Raw genomic sequence first — 21,075 nt, 5'->3', positions numbered from 1 at the left:
AAATAGCCATGGGCCCAAATACCCAAATCATATTTCGTAATATTATTTATTTATATACTTACTTATACAGTTACTCACTCTTTTCTGTCTCTCCCCAGATATCGTTCTGATGGTACCAAGAAGGACCCTATTAAAATCAGCTCTATGGTTAGTGGTTTTATTTCATACTATCCAGCTGATTTCATCTTGACAGAAACAAATGCATCAAACATTTGATTTGAAATTATATTTGTCACACTCCATATTTGAGTTATATTAAATTAAAACTAGAAGCACTCGGAGATCGCAGACCTCCACCAAGGCTGATCAGTGGCCCCCCCTGTGGGCCCCCCCACCCCCGATCACCACCAAAATTTAATCATTTCTTCCTTATCCCATTTCCAACAAACCCTGAAAATTTCATCCAAATCTGTCCATAACTTTTTGAGTTATGTTGCACACTAACGGACAGACAAACAAACAGACAAACAAACAAACCCTGGCAAAAACATAACCTCCTTGGCGGAGGTAATAAACTAAGTACTTAACAAACATGTTAGAAAATCAGACTCCAGATACGGAGTTTCTTGCAAGTGTATCACACACTTGGGATTAACTGATAAGTGAGTTTAAACACACAGTATACATTTTGTGCTGCTGGACATCTGTCAAAAACGATAGCAGATAGATGATATCAGTTGCTGTGCATTGCAGAGCAACCACACCATCAGTACCCATCACAATGAAACTTTAAAATATATACAGATTTTGAAAGAAATGTTGCACTGAATGATCAAAAATACTTAAACGCCACTGCCATGGGCATCATCTCCCTGTATAAGGTTAAGACTCCACCAAGATAAGAAACTGCAATGAGGAGATTTTCCTTCTTCATGAAAAGTAGGACTTTGAGAGTGCCACTGCCAAGGGACTCAGCGAATCAGCAACAAATTTGTCACGACCTCCAGAAAAAACACAGTCCAACTTCACCAATATCCATAAAGAGGTAGACAATTCATTTGAACTCTGTCACAGTTGTATAATAATTATTTCTATATCTGTTCACTGTGTGGGACCTTAACATTAAGAAATAATTCAATAGGAGAGGTTACAGTTTCAGTCATTCTACCCAAATCTCTGCAAGTACTGATAAAGCTGAACCAAATGAAACATATCATAATAATAAATTACAAGTTTCTCAAAAAAAATACAAATATGGTTGGAAATGTTTGGTATACCTTAAGCACAAAATTCTTTAGAGTTGAGTGTACTGTTTTTTAGATATTTGGATCTGGAAATGCTTCAAAGCAAAAATAAATAGCCACTTTTACACAGAGATCCCGGAAAAAAGGTGAGATGCTGATCCCACCTTTCTCCATTGACCGATTTATGGTAAATACAGTACAGTATATAGCACTTTCTTTCCCTTTTATGTTGCCCAAAGCCTCACATTCACCCATACATGCACACACACAAAACACCACTAGGCAGCTGCCGCCATGCAAGGTGCTGCCAGGTGCATGCTAGGTGCTCCCTGGGAGCAATTTAGGGTTCAGTGAGCAAGGACACTTCAACATGTGGACAGTAGGGGACAGGATTCAAACCACCAACCCTTCAGTCATTGAACGACCTGTTCTACCAACTGAGCCACAGCCACCCTCCACCGATTTACACAGCTAAGCCAAAGGAGTAACAGAAGTGGAGACAGGCTGGACTTTCACATAGTGGATCTGTGCTCCAAAATGAAAGGGGCTGTGACACAGCGCAGCATATAGTGTGATGTATTACATGTCGGAAATACCCCAAGCATAGCGGTGTTGGCTCTCTTAGCTAACCTCTCCAGAGTCGACTTTCACACACAAATGTTCCATGGATAGAGTCGACCACCCGAAGTGACAAAAGCTCGCAGATCTCGGCGTCTCCCCAGTTTGACATCTCTCATCGCGTTGATATGTTTGTTTACTGTACATGGCCCACGCTCATTTTTAAACCGCCCCGGAAGAAGAATCATTATTCTACTTTTATCACGGCTCTGTTACTACCTCCACAGGAGTTACAAAGCCACAATAAAGATGGGACCAAATGATCCCACCACTTTGTTTACACAGACGTCGCTCTAGAGTAAAGATGAAATTTTCCCATAACAGAAGTACTGTATAAATGGGGCTAGTGGCATGCAACATAACGGTCATTCATAACCTCTTAAGTTACCATGCTGTATTCTGAATCTTTCTGTTCTGCCTTCTGTCCAGAGCTGGGGAGCAGAGGGCTATCACCTGTGGGTGCTTCCTAATAAACCAGAGAGGAGGAGGCAGGAGGAGCAGCCACACGATCAGGAGGTGGAGATGGAAACACTTCCTCCATCTCCCTCCTTCCTGCAGGCCGGCATACTGCAGTTCCACTTCATCAAAAGCACCCTCACAGTCAACCCGTGCACAGTGAGTAAGAAGGATGGAAGCGCACACAGCATTTGATTTGTTATTATACACTCTCACACACACATAGACACACACACACATAAACATTCTCATTGCGTTCCACTCTCCTGTACAGAGTAATCAGGAGCAGGTGTTGCTCCATGGTGAAGACCGCCTCTACCTGACCTGCGGTGACCCCACACAGGTCCACAGCACCTGTGACACACATCCCCACACACACTTACACCCACGTGATGGCAGCCCACTGCAGCATCCCCCCAATCCAAACTCCTCTCTCTCTCAGGGACTCAGCACTTTACTGGGACACAAGCACTGGCACATTGTCCAGGTAAGGATGCACTCTCCTCACTCTGTTTACATGAATTGAAATAAAATGCAAGCATATTTTTAACATCAAATTATCATGTTATGTGTTTTTCTTTTTCTTTTAGATTCACAGCACATACCTAGAAAGTAACTGGCCCATACGGGTAAGTGTGAAAATTAATCATTTAAATCCCAAATCTGTTAAGTGTCAGGAAAATTTTAAGTCCTAGTCTCTTCATATTTCTACTGTCTGACTAGTGATGTGTGGACACAGGCATATGAGCCAAGACAAGTTACATTTATAGTCATCACTGCCTCATATGTACTAACACTCAAACAAAAGCTGATAACTGAGCATCTCTGTGTACAAAGTAAAATAATAATGTATCCAGAAGTATTTTTTCGCAAACAAAATTTATTGACATGATGTAAGAGCCAAAATAGGGTTATAATATGCAGTAAAGCACTCATGCATGGTCAGCTGCTGTTGCAGGCCATTAAAATTCATTCTACTGGGCTATAGAAACTATGAAATGCAGTTTTGATTATATAAAATGATTATAATACCACCCATGATTTTCTTACACTCCTTCAACCTTTTGATATTCTGTTTTTATGTGTGTGTTGAGTCTTTCTGTTGATTTGTATTATGTCCAACAGTTTTCTCTTACAGACAATTAAAATAGGGTGGCACTTGGAGTTCATTGAAAACACTATTTTCTAATAACCCGTGTCATTTGTAAATACAGTTTTGGTATTACTCCAATGTGGTGATGCAGACAGGGTTTTTTTTTCCAAATTCAAATATTACTTTACTGGAGTAGACTGGCTCCTACCAAGAAACCTTTTAATGATATACATCTTCTGATGCGAAGCCAGGGCACATCATCAGTAATGTATCCTGAGGTCATCGGGTGTTTGTGTCTCTCGAACATCAGACACCCTCACTCAGGCAACCCTACCGAGGTTGATCAGGCCTCAGCTTGTGCCTTGGCAGCTCACCCACGGATTGGCTCTCTGTATCCAGAGCCATCTTGAGGCTTTCTCTGCCACCTCTGTGCTGTTAGAGATGGCTCTCCTCCTCCTCTCGCCTGTGATGCCAAGTGCAGTGTAGGCCCTGCAGAGGAAATGGCCTGCAAAGCTTCTGCACCCTACCTTCATAGGCAGTCACCTGGTTTTCCAGCTCTGTCTGTGGCAGTTGCTGACTAGGTCCTGGTAATTGTCCCTCTTTCATTCAGATGCCTCCTCCATCTGCTCCTCCCATGGCACCACTAACTCCAGCATGACAACATTCTTTGTCGCCTCTGACACCAGAACGATGTCAGGTCTGAGGGTGGTCTTTGCTACGTGCGGGGGGAAGTTAAGGTGCCTGCCTAGGTCCACTGACAACTGCCAATCCTGTGCAGTGGCGAGAACCCCTGGTGTTTCAGAATCTGTTAAAAGCTTCTAAAGTTTATCATGCTAATCCCTCTTTAACATACCATTAATTAAAGTATAAAGTAAAATGAGAACAAAACTGGCTACCATGCTGTTAAAATGATGATGGTCACATCCGGTCAGTTAATCAATAGAATCACTTGCAAAAATCTTAATTTGGTTAAAGTCATGGTGTTCATGATGAGGATAGTACCACTTATGCCTCACTGAGTCAGGGAAAACACTTGGTTTTGAATCATTTTCATGACTGACATCTCTGTGTGTTTGTGTTAAGTTTGCAGCCATAGACACAGCAGGCCAGTACATGGCTGTAGCAGGGAGGCGGGGCTTTGCACACTACTCCTTATTCACAAGGAAATGGAAACTGTTTGGAAATATCACTCAGGTATGTCACGTGATACGGATAATATGATACATTTAAGAAATAATACGTTAAAACAGTAGATTTGTATTCATCTGTGGTTGTCTACAGGAGCAGAACATGACTGTGACAGGAGGTCTGGCTTGGTGGAATGATTTTGTGGTGGTGGCCTGTTACAGTTTCATTGACCAGCAAGAGCAGGTGAGATGAGAGCACCACATGCCTTATGCTGCCTTCATGTGCTATCAGGAAGACGATCCTTTCCATTAGTGAATTCAAAATTAGAAGTGTGTTGTGTTCAAATGCTTTTGTTGTCGTAGTGAAGTGAAAAATGGCTGACACAGTATTTATCGTGACCTGACACTTAGGTAAAACAATTTTGGATGTGTTAATTCATCTGCTACAGCATTTTTTTGGTGCAAACTGCGTATTCTATAAATGTGCAAAATCATCAGCTAACAGCAGCAGAATGTTAATAAAAGCATTGTTTATCATTCACGATGAATCCCTCATTGCTTATTGCCATGTTAAAAAGGTCAAAGGTTATGTAACAAAATTTTCAGTTCTCCAGTGAAAAATACACCATGACGGGGCTTTCATTTCCAATTGTCGAGTTCACAACAAGTATTTACCATAATTCCCATAGCATGTGAAAGCAGGATCTGTTCATCATAAAATACATTTCTGTCTTTGTGTCTTTCAGAGTTTTATTGTGTTAATTTTAGATATAATTTTTGTTGTCCTTTCTGACACTAGTTGAGACTCTACCTGCGGTCATCAAACCTGGACAACGCATTTGCCTCTGTCACGAAGCTGCACTCAGACACCCTGCTGCTGAACGTCTTCAGAGATATGATCATCCTGTTCAGAGCTGACTGCTCTATCTGTCTCTATAGTATAGAGAAGAGGAACGACAGGTGTCCATTTATTACTTTTTTTTTTTTTTTTTTTTTTTTTTTTAAAGGCCTTTTCATACATTAAGACCTTTTAACAATAATAATTAATCATGACACTGAGGTTTGGCTATATCTTTTCCTAAAGGAATACATTTCTGTGTGTTCAAAAACAGTTCTTTTCACCCTCAGCAGTCCTAGGGAAATTCCTGGCACCAGTTGCTATAGTAGAATAACAGCATTAACTCTTTGATTCAACCACATTTTCCCTTTGGAAAAGAGGCTTTTAGTTAAAGCTATAGACCTAATACCATCACATGACAGAATTTAGCATCTGTCTTTTTGTCTGGCTGAGTCTAGCCTCTTTTTTTAATGAATGGTACTTAGCTAACACTTAGAACATTCAGAGATCCAGTGCATAGGATTTAGGTAGTCTGGAAGCACTCTGGACAAATTTGAATGAGCACACAAAATCCACTGTTTGGGTGAAAGCAAAATACTGATTCCTGAATCCTGATTTCTTTTTTTTGCATGATTTTCACACTTACATGTTTCAGATCATCAGACAAATTGAAATATTAGACAAAGATAACACAAGTAGACACAAAATACAGTTTTAGTTAGAGGTGTTTATTATTAAGGGGGAAAAAATTCCAAGGAGTCTTCGACAGAGCTGTGGAGGAATTTTGGCCCACTCATCTTTGCAGAATTGTTGTAATTCGATCACATTGGAGGGTTTTCAAGCATTAACCAACTTTTTAAGGTCATGCCACAGCATTTCAGTCAAATTCAGGTCAGGGCTTTGACTAGGCCACTCCAAAGTCTTCATTTTGTCTTTCTTTAGCCATTCAGAGGTCCACAGAGTATTTTCCCCAAAGTCTTGGAAATCATCAGGATGTTTTCTGGCAAAACTGAGACAAGCCTTTATGTTGCTTTTGCTCCACAGTGGTTTTATTCTTGGCACTTTGCCATGCAGGCCATTTTGCCCAGTCTCTTTCTTTTGGTGGAGTCATGAACACTGACCTTAACTGAGGCAAGTGAGGCCTCCTTATTGTCAGAAGGCCCATTAGTCAGAAAATTTGTTTGGATTTAGTTGATAAATCTAACCGTAACGCTAACTCTAATCCTAACCCTTTTTTGGCTACCACACCTTCTGATTTTCGTCTGACAACAGGGCATGTCTCCTTTGGATGTTGTTGTAGGGTCTTTTGTTACCTTTTGGATGAGTCGTCACTGCGTTCTTGGGGTAATTTGGTCACCTGGCCACTAGTAGGAAGGTTCACCACTGTTCCATGTTTTCACCATTTGTGGATAATGCCTCTCACTGTAGTTCACTTGACTCCCAAAGTTTTAGAAATGGCTTTATAACCTTTTCCAGACTGATAGATATCAATTACTTTGTTTCTCATGTGTTCCTGAATTTCTTTGGATCACAGCATGATGTCTAGCTTTTGAGGATCTACTTCACTTTGTCAGGCAGGTCCTATTTAAGTGATCTCTTGACTAAGAAGAGGTTTGGCAGTAATCAGGCCTGGGTGTGGCTAGAGAAATTGAATTCAGCTTTCCAAAGATGTCATAAACCACAGTTAATTTATGTTTTAACACCCTCAATTAAAAACTGTATTTTGTGTGTACTTGTTATGTTTGTCTAATATTTAAATTAGTTTGATGATCTGTAACATTTAAGTGACAGACATGCAAAAAACAAAAATCAGGAAGGGTCAAACACTTTATCCCACCACTGTCAGAGGTGGACTTGCTGGTGTGTAATTGGAATAGGCGATCACTTAACTTACATCATAATGTATGTGATTCCAGTCCAAACCCATTGGCTTCTGTGGAGTTACTTCAGGAGGTGTCCATGTCTCGCTATATCCCTCACCCAGCCCTTGTTGTTTCTGTCACACTCACATCTGTGCGTACAGAGACCGGCATCACATTGAAAGCCCAGCAGCAGGTAACAAGAACACCATCTCTCACACACAGATGTACAGAGTAGGTCAACTCCATCAACTGGTGTATGAATGCTATGTGTCTGATGATCCTAGGCCTGCACGGCAGAGAGCATCATGTTAAATCTGGCTGGCCAGTTAATCATGCTACAGAGGGACCGTTCAGGGCCACAGGTACGAGAGAAGGAGACCCCTGCCAACAGCAAGAAGCTGGTGAGTTCAAACAAAGTTAACTATATACTTTCTTGCACACTCCATTGCCCTGCAAGATCTAGTTTCCTACACAGAGTTGCTGTGATGTGTTGTTCACTGGTTTTTGGCAGCTTATCTTATGTGCAATGTAACAATGTACACAAAATATGTAGCTGTTAGTGCAGTGTATGGCTTCCCAGCTGAATATTCGATTGCTGGCCATTTTGTTTCTAGACTGAACCCATCATATTTTTTGATTGTCTTGCTGCAGTTATGTCCAAAAGCACAAATAAATACACTAACACAATCAAAAAACTACTCTGACTGGAGATTCCAGATGAATACAGTTAAATGTGCATCATCCTATCTGCTATGGTGAAAGAGTCTGCATAATAGATGCATTCTATATTCACATCGGCCATCTTCAAAGTGCAAACCCAGGTCAATGGGATGCAAAATACATCTCTAATTGCATAACAGTCTTAGAAAGCCTCAAATTAAACTTGCGGATACTTTTGCCAATACTTGTATGAAATCAGTAGAGTTTGGTTTCAGTGCCTTAACTCAGACACCAACACAACAGTTTAGCTTCCTTGTGTTTTTTCCTCCCATCTATACTGTCTGACAAACTGTAATTTTACTTCTCATGTACATAGTCTGTCTGCGCCTTTGTGCTGAATCTCTCTTTGCCCTCTTCACAGTGTCGTATTATGAGACAGACACACTGGGAACAAAATTGTGAAAGCTGATTGGTTGAAATCCTTTCAGTGAGAATTCTTGTGGAATGTGTACAATAAAAACACAAGATGGTACTATATCCCCATGCTTTGACAGGGCAATCACTATTTTGACTTCTCCCTCACCTAAAAAACATGCAAAACAACTTTACTGTCAAATTTTCCACACAAGAACATCTTAACAATACAGGAAAAATAAACATTAAATAAGAATGAATACGTATATTAATTTATTTGGCAAAACAAGAGACCAAGGATCCGACTGTAAATATTGATGTCAGCAAAAGAGAAAGGAGGCCTGGGGGTACCCAACATAAAACTTTATTACTGGGCAGTTCAGATTCGAGCAGTGGTATCCTGGGTCTTAAAGGACATAAGACTAGGTGGCTCTCTATAGAACAAAACTCCTTACCTGGAACATCATTATCTACTCTACCATTTCTCAGCCTGCTGTCTCCGGCAAAACTTAAAATAAATAATATATGGACTGGAAACACATTAAAACTCTGGAATTTTGTTCAAAAACAACTAAAGGGAACCACAGCTCTGTCACAGGCCATTCCCATATTTGGAAACATAGAATTTCTCCCATCCATCAATGATAGGGTATATAAAAAATGGGCCGAAGGTGGGCTAACTACAATCCACCAGCTGTTTGAGGGAAATACATTTAGATCATTCTCACAGCTATAAAACAAATATGCTCTACCTTCAAATGACCTGTACAAATACCTTCAGATCAGACATTATATTACAAACCATAAAGACTGGAAATATTTTAAGGAGGAACCAACCAATCTAGAAGATTACCTTTTACACCTATCAAGACAACTTGTGTCAACAAAAAAACAAATATCCAATATCTACAAAAAGCTGAACACAGACATTGCAGACAACACATTGCATATCAAAGAACATTGGGAATTAGAGCTGAACATAGTGCTGAATGATAATGCTTGGGAAAACATATGCTCACAGTTTCACTGTGGGATTGGTAGCCAACTCTGGAAAGAATTTTTGATTGGAAAGTTAAAATTAGATTCTCTAGGACCCCACTGGTGTCTGGTAGGTTTAAAACAACTCGGACAATAACTGCTGGAGAAAATGTGGTATGGTCGGTGACCATTTTCATATTTTTTGGGACTGTCCTAAAATACAGTCATTCTGGATTAACATTAAAGGAGAGAGACAGAGGATTTTGGAGAAGGACATTCCCATGGACTCACTGGTATTTTTACACTGATAAATGCCCCACTTTTGTTTTTGCTCCCATTTTTCATGAGCTGAACGCAAAGATCTAAAACTTTTTCTATGTACACAAAAGGCCTATTTCTCTCAAATATTGTTCATAAATTTGTCTAAATCTGTGTTAGTGAGCACTTCTCCTTTGCCCTTTGCTGAGATAATCCATCCACCTCACAGGTGTGGCATATCAAGATGCTGATTAGACAGCATGATTATTGCACAGGTGTGACTTAGGCTGGCCACAATAAAAGGCCACTCTAAAATGTGCACTTTTACTGTATTGGGTGGTCCAGGGGGGTCAGAAAACCAGTCAGTATTTGGTGTGACCACCATTTTCCTCACACAGTCTTCTTCATGAATTCTCTGAAACAGCTTTGGAGATGGCTTATGGTAGAGTAACATTCAATTCACAGACAAAAGCTCTGGTGGAGATTCCTGAAGTCAACATGCCAATTGCATATTCCCTCAAAACTTGTGACATCTGTGGTATTGTGCTGTGTGATGAAACTGCACATTTTGGAGTGGCCTTTTATTGTGGCCAGCCTAAGGCACAGTTGTGCAAAAATCATGCTGTCTAATCAGCATCTTGATATGCCACACCTGTGAGGTGGATGGATTATCTCAGCAAAGAAGAAGTGTTCACTAACACAAATTTAGACAGATTTGTGAGCAATATTTGAGAGAAATAAACCTTGTGTGTACAGGGTGGGGAAGCAAAATTTACAATATTTTGAGGCAGGGATTGAAAGACAGTGTATGACCAATTAGTTTATTGAAAGTCATGAGAATTTATTTGCCACAAGAAAATTTACATAATAGAAAATGTTTTTATTCTGTGTGTCCTCCTTCTTTCTCAATAACTGCCTTCACACGCTTCCTGAAACTTGCGCAAGTGTTCCTCAAATATTCGGGTGACAACTTCTCCCATTCTTCTTTAATAGTATCTTCCAGACTTTCTCGGAATAGTTTTGCTCAGTCATTCTCTTCTTTACATTATAAACAGTCTTTATGGACACTCCAACTATTTTTGAAATCTCCTTTGGTGTGACGAGTGCATTCAGCAAATCACACACTCTTTGAAGTTTGCTTTCCTGATTACTCATATGGGCAAAAGTTTCTGAAAAGGTATGGATAATAGTGTTAGGTATGATTATGACATCAATATATGTTTGGTTTCAAAACAATTGACATAGTGCCTGCTGAGAAAAAACAACTAAATGTTCATTGTAAATTTTGCTTCCCCACCCTGTACACAGAAAAAGTTTTAGATCTTTGAGTTCAGGTCATGAAAAATGGGAGCCAAAACAAAAGTGGAGCGTTTATATTTTTGTTCAGTGTAGATATGTTTCCAGATCACAGGTTCACTGAAGATGAATGTTATATTCTACACATTCCTCTGATGACCGCAAGAAAAATGATCACTATCAATTGGATGAAGCTTAACCCCCCCACAACTGTTCAATGGTTACAAAAAGTCAAACGTCTATATGGTGGAGTGCTTAACAGCCCAGTTACAACTAAAACTCCTTACTTTTAAAGGGAGACGGGTTCCAATCCTTGATTTTCTCAGGTTTTTGTTTTTTTTTCCCTTTCTCTTTTTCTTCCCATTGATGTAACCCAAGGTGGATAAATGTATGATGGTATATGTACTTATAGGTTTCACCATAACTGTAATACACTGCTCAAAAAAATAAAGGGAACACTAAAATAACACATCATAGATCTGAATGAATGAAATATTCTTATTAAATACTTTGTTCTTTACATAGTTGAATTTGCTGACAACAAAATCACACAAAAATTATCAATGGAAATCAAATTTATTAACCCATGGAGGTCTGGATTTGGAGTCACACTCAAAATTAAAGTGGAAAAACACTACAGGCTGATCCAACTTTGATGTAATGTCCTTAAAACAAGTCAAAATGAGGCTCAGTAGTGTGTGTGGCCTCCACGTGCCTGTATGACCTCCCTATAACGCCTGGGCATGCTCCTGACGAGGTGGCGGATGGTCTCCTGAGGGATCTCCTCCCAGACCTGGACTAAAGTATCCGCCAACTCCTGGACAGTCTGTGGTGCATGTTGGTGGATGGAGCAAGACATGATGTCCCAGATGTGTTCAGCTGGATTCAGGTCTGGGAAACAGGCGGGCCAGTCCATAGCATCAATGCCTTCATCTTGCAGGAACTGCTGACACACTCCAGCCACATGAGGTCTAGCATTGTCTTGCATTAGGAGGAACCCAGGGCCAACCGCACCAGCATATGGTCTCACAATGGGTCTGAGGATCTCATTTCAGTACCGAATGGCAGTCAGGCTACCTCTGGCGAGCACATGGAGGGCTGTGCGGCCCCCCAAAGAAATGCCACCCCACACCATTACTGACCCACTGCCAAACCGGTCATGCTGGAGGATGTTGCAGGCAGCAGAACGTTCTCCACAGCATCTCCAGACTCTGTCACATCTATCACATGTGCTCAGTGTGAACCTGCTTTCATCTGTGAAGAGCACAGGGCACCAGTGGTGAATTTGCCAATCTTGGTGTTCTCTGGCAAATGCCAAACATCCTGCACGGTGATGGGCTGTTAGCACAACCCCCACTTGTGGATGTCAGGCCCTCATACCACCGTCATTGAGTCTGTTTCTGACTGTTTGAGCAGACACATACACATTTGTGGCCTGCTGGAGGTCATTTTGCAGGGCTCTGGTAGTGGTCCTCCTGTTCCTCCTTGCACAAAGGCGGAGGTAGCGGTCCTGCTGCTGGGTTGTTACCCTCCTACAGCCTCCTCCCCATCTCCTGATGTACTGGCCTGTCTCCTGGTAGCGCCTCCATGCTCTGGACACTACACTGACAGACACAGCAAACCTTCTTGCCACAGCTCGCATTGATGTGCCATCCTGGATGAGCTGCACTACCTGAGCCACTTGTGTGGGTTGTAGACTCCATCTCATGCTACCAAAGCACCGCCAGCATTCAAAAGTGACCAAAACATCAGCCAGAAAGCATAGGAACTGAGAAGTGGTCTGTGATCACCACCTGCAGAACCACTCCTTTATTGGGGGTGTCTTGCTAATTGCCTATAATTTCCACCTGTTGTCTATTCCATTTGCACAACAGCATGTGAAACTGATTGTCAATCAGTGTTGCTTCTTAAGTGGACAGTTTGATTTCACAAAGTGTGATTGACTTGGAGTTACATTGTGTTGTTTAAGTGTTCCCTTTATTTTTTTGAGCAGTGTATATATATCCAAATGTGAACAATGTAGAAATGTATATAATAGGAATATACATTTATCTTCACACTGTAATCCAGAGGAATGTACATTTACAAAAATGGAAGCTAAATGCATGAAAGGCTTTTTTTCCCCTTTTTTTTTTTTCTTCCTCTTATCCGATGATGAAATCTCATACATACATATGTAAGGTGAAAGTTACTCTCAAGGCAATCTTTTTGTGTACTGTTCATTACCTGTTTTGTTTTTTTTTGTTTTGTTTGTTTGTTTTTTTGTTTTTTTTTTCTGATAATGGCAATAAAGTAAAAAAAAAAAAAAGAAATTCATATGTGTGTAAAAAATAATATATAAGTAAAACTAGAATACAAATGAGGACATGATACAAATGTGAATGGTACATGCAGACACACACACACACACACAATAGGGTTTTTCTAAATCAAAGCCTTATTAGAATTTATACATTATGAGTTTTATGCTCAACTGTTCATACAATTTCGCACACACACAAAATAGGGTTTTCCAAAATAAAAACTTTAAATGTGGTAAATCATGAGTTTTATGCTCAACTGTTTGTACAGTTTCAATTCATTCAGACTGATTCTGTCTCACACACGCATACACACACACAGTACTGTTTTCAAAATAAAAGCCTGAGTAAAAGGTGATGGTGGTTTCAGCAGAGGGGTGCTGATGTTCTGTTGGGATGAAGAGGATGGACACCAAAGGGTGAGGGCTAGTGCCAGGACAGAGAGGTGTGAGTGGAGCTTAGGTGACGGTCACAGAAGGTGAACGCACGGGGCGAGGTCCCGCCCAATGCTGCTTGCTTCTTTATTGTATTTTTTTTTTTTTTTTGCACAATATTTGAACGATTTCTTTGCCCCGTATTTCATCCTCTTATCTTCCACTCACCTGTTGGAAACTTCTGGTTAACTAGTAACTATAGTATCTTTGGTTGCATTAATCTGTGATTGATTGATTGATTGATTGATTGAAGTGTTTATTTCAAATATGAATGTCCCAAAAAAAGAAAAAAGAACTATATAAACAGTCAAAAACAATTTAACTTAAGACATAAAATTCAGATTCTAAAAGGAGTGAGAAGAAGTATAACTTATAAACTCCCACCCCTTCTCATTAAATAATTAATAACAATAATAAGCTTCCTAGTCTAAACATATCAATACTCTAATGTCTGATACTTATTGTTAAATAATTTTGTTTCTGACTTTATCTTAAGAGGAAATTAGGGCTGGGCAAGTTAACGCGTTACCGTGTTAACTCGTTCATTAAATAACGCTGACAATTTTTAAAATCTCCCGTTAATGCCGTTCTGCCTTTCAAGCAAGTCTTAGTTCATTTATACATACGGACTCTTATTTTGAAACTCATGCTTTTATTTTGGCGCTCCACACACTGATGCTCTGTGTGAACTGTGCACGTAGCTGAGAGGAGAAAGCGAACTTTCAGAGTAATGCTGAATCAAACTTTGTGTAACTCCTGCAGAAGCAACGCCTTTATGTATCAATCATTCTGTTGTTTGCTAAATAATTTCACATGCAAACATGCCATTGGAAACATGTTTATGACGTTATTTTGGATGTGTTTATTACAATGTGTTATTAACATGTTTAAGCTAATTCGTTTATGCTAGCAGTCAGAGATGGGTTGCTAATTCTTTATGCAGGCTCATGCTAAGTTTATGTAAATTCATTGGTCGTGTTTAGGTATAATATGCCAGCCTATATATATTTTATATTATTCATTCTCACAACACTTGAACATAAAATACTCACAGGCAAACGTTTTTGGGGCCATACAAACAGAGTGAAAGAAATGTGCCTATTAGTTCCTTCTTATGTCTGAACTGACTACTATAACACTGAAAGGACAAAACATACATTAGTGCAACTTATTCCAATCACTAGAGGCCCCCCTTTGCTTGCTTTCAACAACTGAACTTCACATATAATTGGTCTTATTAGTATTAGTACTTATTAGTGGGCTTAAGACTCCTGTCAATCACTCACAAGCAGAAATAAACTGGTGGGGACATAAACATGGAAAAAGTAGTGGTCTTTTACATGAACATTTTCCTTTTAAATGTCTTCAGATGGTGGGGTTGAGAAGGACACAGTTGTTTGTAAGCACTGCAATGTGGAATTATTTTTTATCACCGGAGTACTTGAAGTCTGAAATATCACTTAAAGGCAAAACACGCTGTTGATGACGGCAACCTGTCTGCGATTAATCACCATTAATCGCAGAAATCCATGCGATTAATTGCAATTAAAAAATGTTATCACTGCCCAGCATTAGAGGAAATATAAATCTAATTTACATAAACACATAATACAGTAAGACATGGGTTAAGGATATATATATTAACTACACTACCAGTCAAGTTTTACAACACCCCAATATTTCCAGTTTTGTATTGAAATTAGAGCAGTTCAAGTCCAGTGAACAGCTTGAAATGGTACAAAGGTAAGCAGTAAACTGCCAGAGGTAAAAAAAAAAAAAAAAAAAGGCAAGGTTAAACAGAGCTGAAAAATAATATACATTTCAGAATTATACAAAAAGGCCTTTTTCAGCGAACAAGAAATGGGTTAACAACTTAAAGCAGTTGTGTAGCAATGGAGGTTGATCAAGCCTCAAAAGTTGGTGCTATCAATTCCTACAGGTGTCCCAATGTTTCTTAATAACTCACAACCCCCTCTGTCTGCATACAAGTAGTGTTGGAACACACTTTGGTGCCATACCATTGTGAGCATTATTTGAATAGTTTTGTACTCCAAAAAGTAGTGTGTTACGATAAAAATGGCGAGGAAAAGGCAATTAACGATAGAAGAGAGACAGACCATCATAACACTTAAAAATAGGACCAATGGCCCTGTAGCTTGCCGGCCAAATTAAAAGCTTTGGGAAATGTATCCAGATGCTATTTATTATCACCCAGTTATGTGTATTTATTATATTACAGAAATAGCCCATGTTTTGGTCATATTCCAATCAGATCTGTAAAAAATTCAAATTCCAACTTGATATCATTCATACTTACTGATTTATTGTATCAATCCACTTCCTATGTGTTATAATGGGAACATTTTTCAAAGTCGCACCAAACCCAGAATCAGATCCCGATCGAAATAATTTCAATACCTTGTGTTGACATCATCATAAAGAAGCTGTATACCAAGTTTGAAGTCAATCAGAACTGTAGTTTGGGAGAAAAAGACGATTGAAATTTTTTCCCCATAAGAGCCCATGTTAAATTTTCCATAAGTTCCCAGATCCAGAAGAAGATCCTGATCAGCATGTGGTCATTATGTTTTGGTCATCTCCCCATCAGGGCTGTACTGTAGAAATTTCAACTTGATATAATTTATATTTACTGAGTAATTGCATCGATCCACTTCCTATTTCTTATAATGGGGAAATTTTTCAAAGTCGCACCAAATCCAGAATCAGATCTGGATCCAAATAATTTCACTAACTTTTGTTGACATCATCATAAATAAGCTGTATACCAAGTTTGAAGTCAATCGGAATTGTAGTTTCGGAGAAGAAGATGATTGAAATTTTTGTAACAGACGACGACAGACGCCGATGCCGCATGACAACAATAGCTTATGGCCTATCGGCCGGTAGGTCTTTCCTACAGAGAAATTGCTAAGAAAATCAAGGTGTCAGTAAGTCCAGTTTCCTTCACCACAAAAGGAATTTAGAAACTGGGGGAAATGCTGACAGACTCAAAGCCACAACAGAATCAGAAGACAAGTTTCTGAGAGTCAACAGCTAGCATGATAGGCGACTCACAGGACAACAGCTTCAAGCACAGCTTAATAGTGGTCATAGTAAGCAAGTCTCAATTTCAACTGTGAAGAGAAGACTTCGAGTTGCAGGTTTGATGGGTCGAGTTGCAGCAAGAGAGCCACTGCTGAGACTTCAGAATAAGAAAAAGAGGCTTGCCTGGGCCATGAAACACTGCCAGTGGACAACTGAAGACTGGAAAAAGGTGTTATGGGCTGATGAATCAAAATTTGAAATCTTTGGTTCATCCCACAGGACTTATGTACGCCATCAAGTAGGTGAAAGGATGGTTCCTCAGTATGTGACAGACAAGTGTGTCAAACATGGAGGAGGAAGTGTGATGGTCTGGGGCTGTTTTGCTGGATCCAGGGTTGCTGACTTGTACACAGTGAAAGGCACCCTGAACCAAAACGGCTACCACAGCATTCTGCAGCGCCATGCAGTACCCTCTGGGATGCACCTAGTTGGTCAGGGGTTCATCCTACAGCAAGATAATGACCCAAAACATAAGTCCAAGCTATGCCAGAACTACCTTAAGAAAAAAGAACAAGATGATATGCTTGAAAACATGGAGTGGCCAGCACAGTCTCCAGACTTAAACCCCATCGAGCTGGTTTGGGATGAACTGGACAGAAGAGTGAAAGCAAAGCAACCTACAAGTGCTACACATTTATGGGAACTTATGCAACAGAGTTGGGAAGAACTTTCTGAAGAATATTTGATTTCCATTGTAGAAAGAATGCCACAAGTGTGTTCAACTGTTATATCTGCCAAAGGGGGCTACTTTGAGTCAAAAGTTTAGAATACATTTTGGTTTCTAAATTGATTCCATGGTTTCTTTTTTAACTTCAATTTTTTATTTGTTCTATGCTTTAATTTCAGAGTACACTGAGACATTAAACTGCATCATTTTCAATGAAATTCTGGAAAAATTGGGGTGTTCTAAAACATTTGACCTGTAGTGTATATGCGTACACACACCACATATATACTTGTAGATCCTTATAACACCCAGTGATACCCAACACCTCCCCATCCCTGTACCTCTTAAAGATTGTGTCTTTGTACCTCACTTTAAATTGTTTCATGCTTCATTGCTTCAACTCTGTATTATATCCACAGTCTGACCCCACTGACTGAAACACAAAACTTTTCCTGGTCATACATATTAAATGAAAATTAAGTTAATTTTCTCCTTTAAATTATAACCCCACCCCCCCATGAATACTGAATAATTTATGTATATTTATTGATAATAGCTTTTTTTTTTAGCTTTGTACATCATTTGAGCTGTTTGAAAGTCCATAATGTCTGTAAATTTTAGTAAGTTTCACTGTAAGAATAATGAGTTTGTGTGCTCCTGGTAGCCAGCGTTGTGTATTATTCGTATTGCTCTTTTTTGAATGATGGTTAGTGGCAGAAGTGAGGTCTTGTAGTTGTTGCCCCAAATCTCAGCACAGTATTGTAAGTATGGTAAGACTAAAGAACAGTATAGAGTGTGGAGTGATTTCTGATCCAAAACCTTCTCTGCTTTATTTATTATTGCAATGCTTCTTGAGACTTTAATTTGTTCATTTGATGCGTGATTTCCAACTGATTCTGTCGTCTATGGTTACCCCAAGGAATTTAACTTTCTTTTTCAATTCCATCTATTTTTATTGTTACCTGTGAATTTGTTCGACAATAACCAAATATAATTATTTTTGTCTTACTCATATTTAATTATAACCTGTTTCTGTTGAACCACATTTTTAGTTTGTTCATTTCTATAATGACTTCCTTCTGTAATTTTTTGCAAGTTATCCCCAGAGCAGAAAATATTTGTATCATCTGCAAACAACACAAAGTGCAATACCTTGGAAACTTTGACCTATATTATGAAAGCCAAGTGGCCTCTGTGTGCTTGTGTGTATGTCTCAGGATTCACACAAAATCCAGAAAGAGCTGACTTCTGCAGTTTGGCGTACTTATGTACTTTTGGTCAAGAATCAGACTAGCAAAAATGGCAAGTTGTTAGAACCAGTATTTTGGGAGATATTTATAATTTTGGAACCCAATAGCCTTACTATCATGTTGCTATACCCAGAACGCTTTGGCAGTGACTGCCGGACAAATGCAGTATGCACGAATACACAACAGCATAAAAACTACCACATCTAGAACCTGTGGATCCCCATGGGTCAACGTGCTAGTATATCATTAATGTACAAAAGAAAAAAAATATGGCTCCATACTGATCCCTGGGGGACCCCACAAACAGTGTCCACACATGATGAAACAGTCACCCAATCTCACAAACTACTGTCTCCCACCTATGCCCCTTTTCCACTGTACCTTTCCAGCACGACTCGAATCGACTCAACTCTGCACAGTTTTAGTGCTGGTAACCGTACTTTTTTCATACCACCAGTGAGGTTCTATCGAGGCTGGGTCGGCACTGAAATTTAACTGCCAGCCACTGATTGGTAGAGGGAGTGTCATCACACATGCACAAGGCATGAGTGTCTAAGTGCAAACGGCATACACTGACAAGAATGATAGCAGAGAAGATTTTCAGATAGCCTCTATCATTTTACTCACGGCTTGGTCTGTGTAGACGACACCGTTCAATGTGACATCTATTGTATATAAGGGATTAGTTTACCATTAGACATTGTCTCTTGGCAGCTCTTATCCACTGGTCTACAGCTTCATACTTCTGTATGGCTTTCATAACTCTCCTTTGCTTTTCAAGCATTTATTTGTCTCACTGTGTCCATTTCTGGCTCTCTCATTTCACCTTTTTTGTGAAAAAAGCCACAGACCGAGCAACAAGTAAAGCATCACCTCGATGTCATCCATTGTCGTTACTGTTTACTATACTAAAAAATGATGTCTTGACAGTTTTGACTTGGTTGACCACGCCCATCTCATTCGCACTGAGGTGATACCAATTGCAGTGGAAAAGTGACAGCATTGTACCAAACCGTGTAGATTCGAGTTGAGTCAAGCTGAGTTGGTACCATGCAGTGGAAAAGGGCCAAGATAACTTTTTACCTAATCCAGCACTATTCCCCTAATGCCAGATCTTTCCAGTTTCGTAATTAATATTTCATAGTTGATGGTTTTGAAAGCTTTTTTTAAATCAATAAAAATCTCAACAGAATATTGCTTATGATCTATAGCATTTGTGATTTTGTCAACCGCCTCAATTATTGCTAGTGCTGTTGATCTGTTTGACCTGAACTTGTACTGATTCTCTGCAATATATTGTACATTTCTAGAAATGTGTCCAATCTTTTGTATAGTATTTTTGAAAATTGGGCAGTAAGGAGGAGGGTCTATACTTGAAAAGCAGTCTTCTTCAGTACATATTAATGATATGATTATCACTTCCCTTTCCTTTAGCTACCATTTTGTCCTCCAGTGGTGCTGGCTCAGTGTGTGGAGAATGTGTGGACCACCTGTCGCTCCAATAGGAAGAAGCGCCACCTACTGGAGGCCCTCTGGTTATCCTGTGGCGAGGCAGGCATGAAAGTGTGGCTGCCGCTGTTTCCCAGAGACCACCGCAAGCCACACTCCTTCCTGTCCAGACGCATCATGCTGCCCTTCCACATTAACATCTACCCACTTGCTGTGCTGTTTGAGGATGCCCTGGTGCTGGGGGCCACTAATGAGACTGTGCTGTACGATGGGCTGCAGGGTTCCTCTGAGCCACTGGAAGCACTGTTTCCCTACTGCACTGTGGAGAGGACCTCCCAGATTTACCTCCACCACATCCTGAGGCAGCTGCTGGTTCGCAACCTGGGTGAACAGGTGTGTGTTCATTTATTTATTTTGAATAACTGACTAGTTTTAGTTGATTTTTTTTTCTTTAATTTGAGTGTTGGTCTTGAGATCTTCAGTTCTCATGAGGAAAGCCTTGATTTATAGGAGTAAAATGGGATTGAAAAAGACCATCCATGGCAAACACATTGACTTCTGGGAGAGAACCTCTTTTTTAGATAGGGACAATACATATAAGTTTTGTTACATTTATATCTGTACACACAACATGGTTGACAAAACATAATTAATATAATAAGTAACCGAAGTAACTTTCTAATATGAAACTTACCCCATCTCCCAACATTTACACCTACTGATCCACAACAATTTTACTCCAAGTTATGCAAATCTTAATCTTTACTTTACCTTCGGAAAGACAAAGGTCAAAAGTTACCTCATTCATAACTGTAAAGAAATCTGTACAAGATGTAGTGATTTTTAGAAAATTTTCTGTGACTCTTCAAGGGCAAATCTTTGTGTGGCAGTAGATCAGGACACCAGTGACATGTAGTGAGGTTCATGGCTAGTGAGACAATGACTCTTTCGGAGTCAGATCTACAAATATATGAACTCAAGAGTAATTGTTACAGCAGGTTCATGAGCCAAATCTGGAACAAAGACAGAGTGAGTGAAACAAAGGGCCTGGTTATACACTCCCTGCTGTCAAGCTGGCACAGGTAG

General features: G+C 39.7%; 1 protein-coding gene across 4 annotated transcripts in view; it reads left to right on the top strand.

Moving 5' to 3' along the window:
- Positions 1-21,075, top strand: part of ric1 (RIC1 homolog, RAB6A GEF complex partner 1) — a 155,023-nt gene that overhangs the window by 111,065 nt on the left and 22,883 nt on the right. For all 4 annotated transcript variants that reach the window (XM_030149116.1, XM_030149115.1, XM_030149117.1 and 1 more), the window contains 10 exons: positions 99-147; positions 2,232-2,417; positions 2,533-2,745; positions 2,849-2,887; positions 4,435-4,545; positions 4,633-4,722; positions 5,278-5,438; positions 7,233-7,371; positions 7,463-7,579; positions 19,975-20,382. In XM_030149116.1, coding sequence (XP_030004976.1) covers positions 99-147; positions 2,232-2,417; positions 2,533-2,745; positions 2,849-2,887; positions 4,435-4,545; positions 4,633-4,722; positions 5,278-5,438; positions 7,233-7,371; positions 7,463-7,579; positions 19,975-20,382 — 1,513 coding nt within the window. The remainder of the gene's footprint in view (positions 1-98; positions 148-2,231; positions 2,418-2,532; positions 2,746-2,848; positions 2,888-4,434; positions 4,546-4,632; positions 4,723-5,277; positions 5,439-7,232; positions 7,372-7,462; positions 7,580-19,974; positions 20,383-21,075) is intronic.

Source organism: Sphaeramia orbicularis, chromosome 12 (genome assembly GCF_902148855.1).
Source record: "Sphaeramia orbicularis chromosome 12, fSphaOr1.1, whole genome shotgun sequence".
Taxonomy (NCBI): Eukaryota; Metazoa; Chordata; class Actinopteri; order Kurtiformes; family Apogonidae; genus Sphaeramia; species Sphaeramia orbicularis.
Note: the sequence above shows the minus strand (reverse complement) of the source record. Positions and strands in the feature narration are given on the sequence as shown.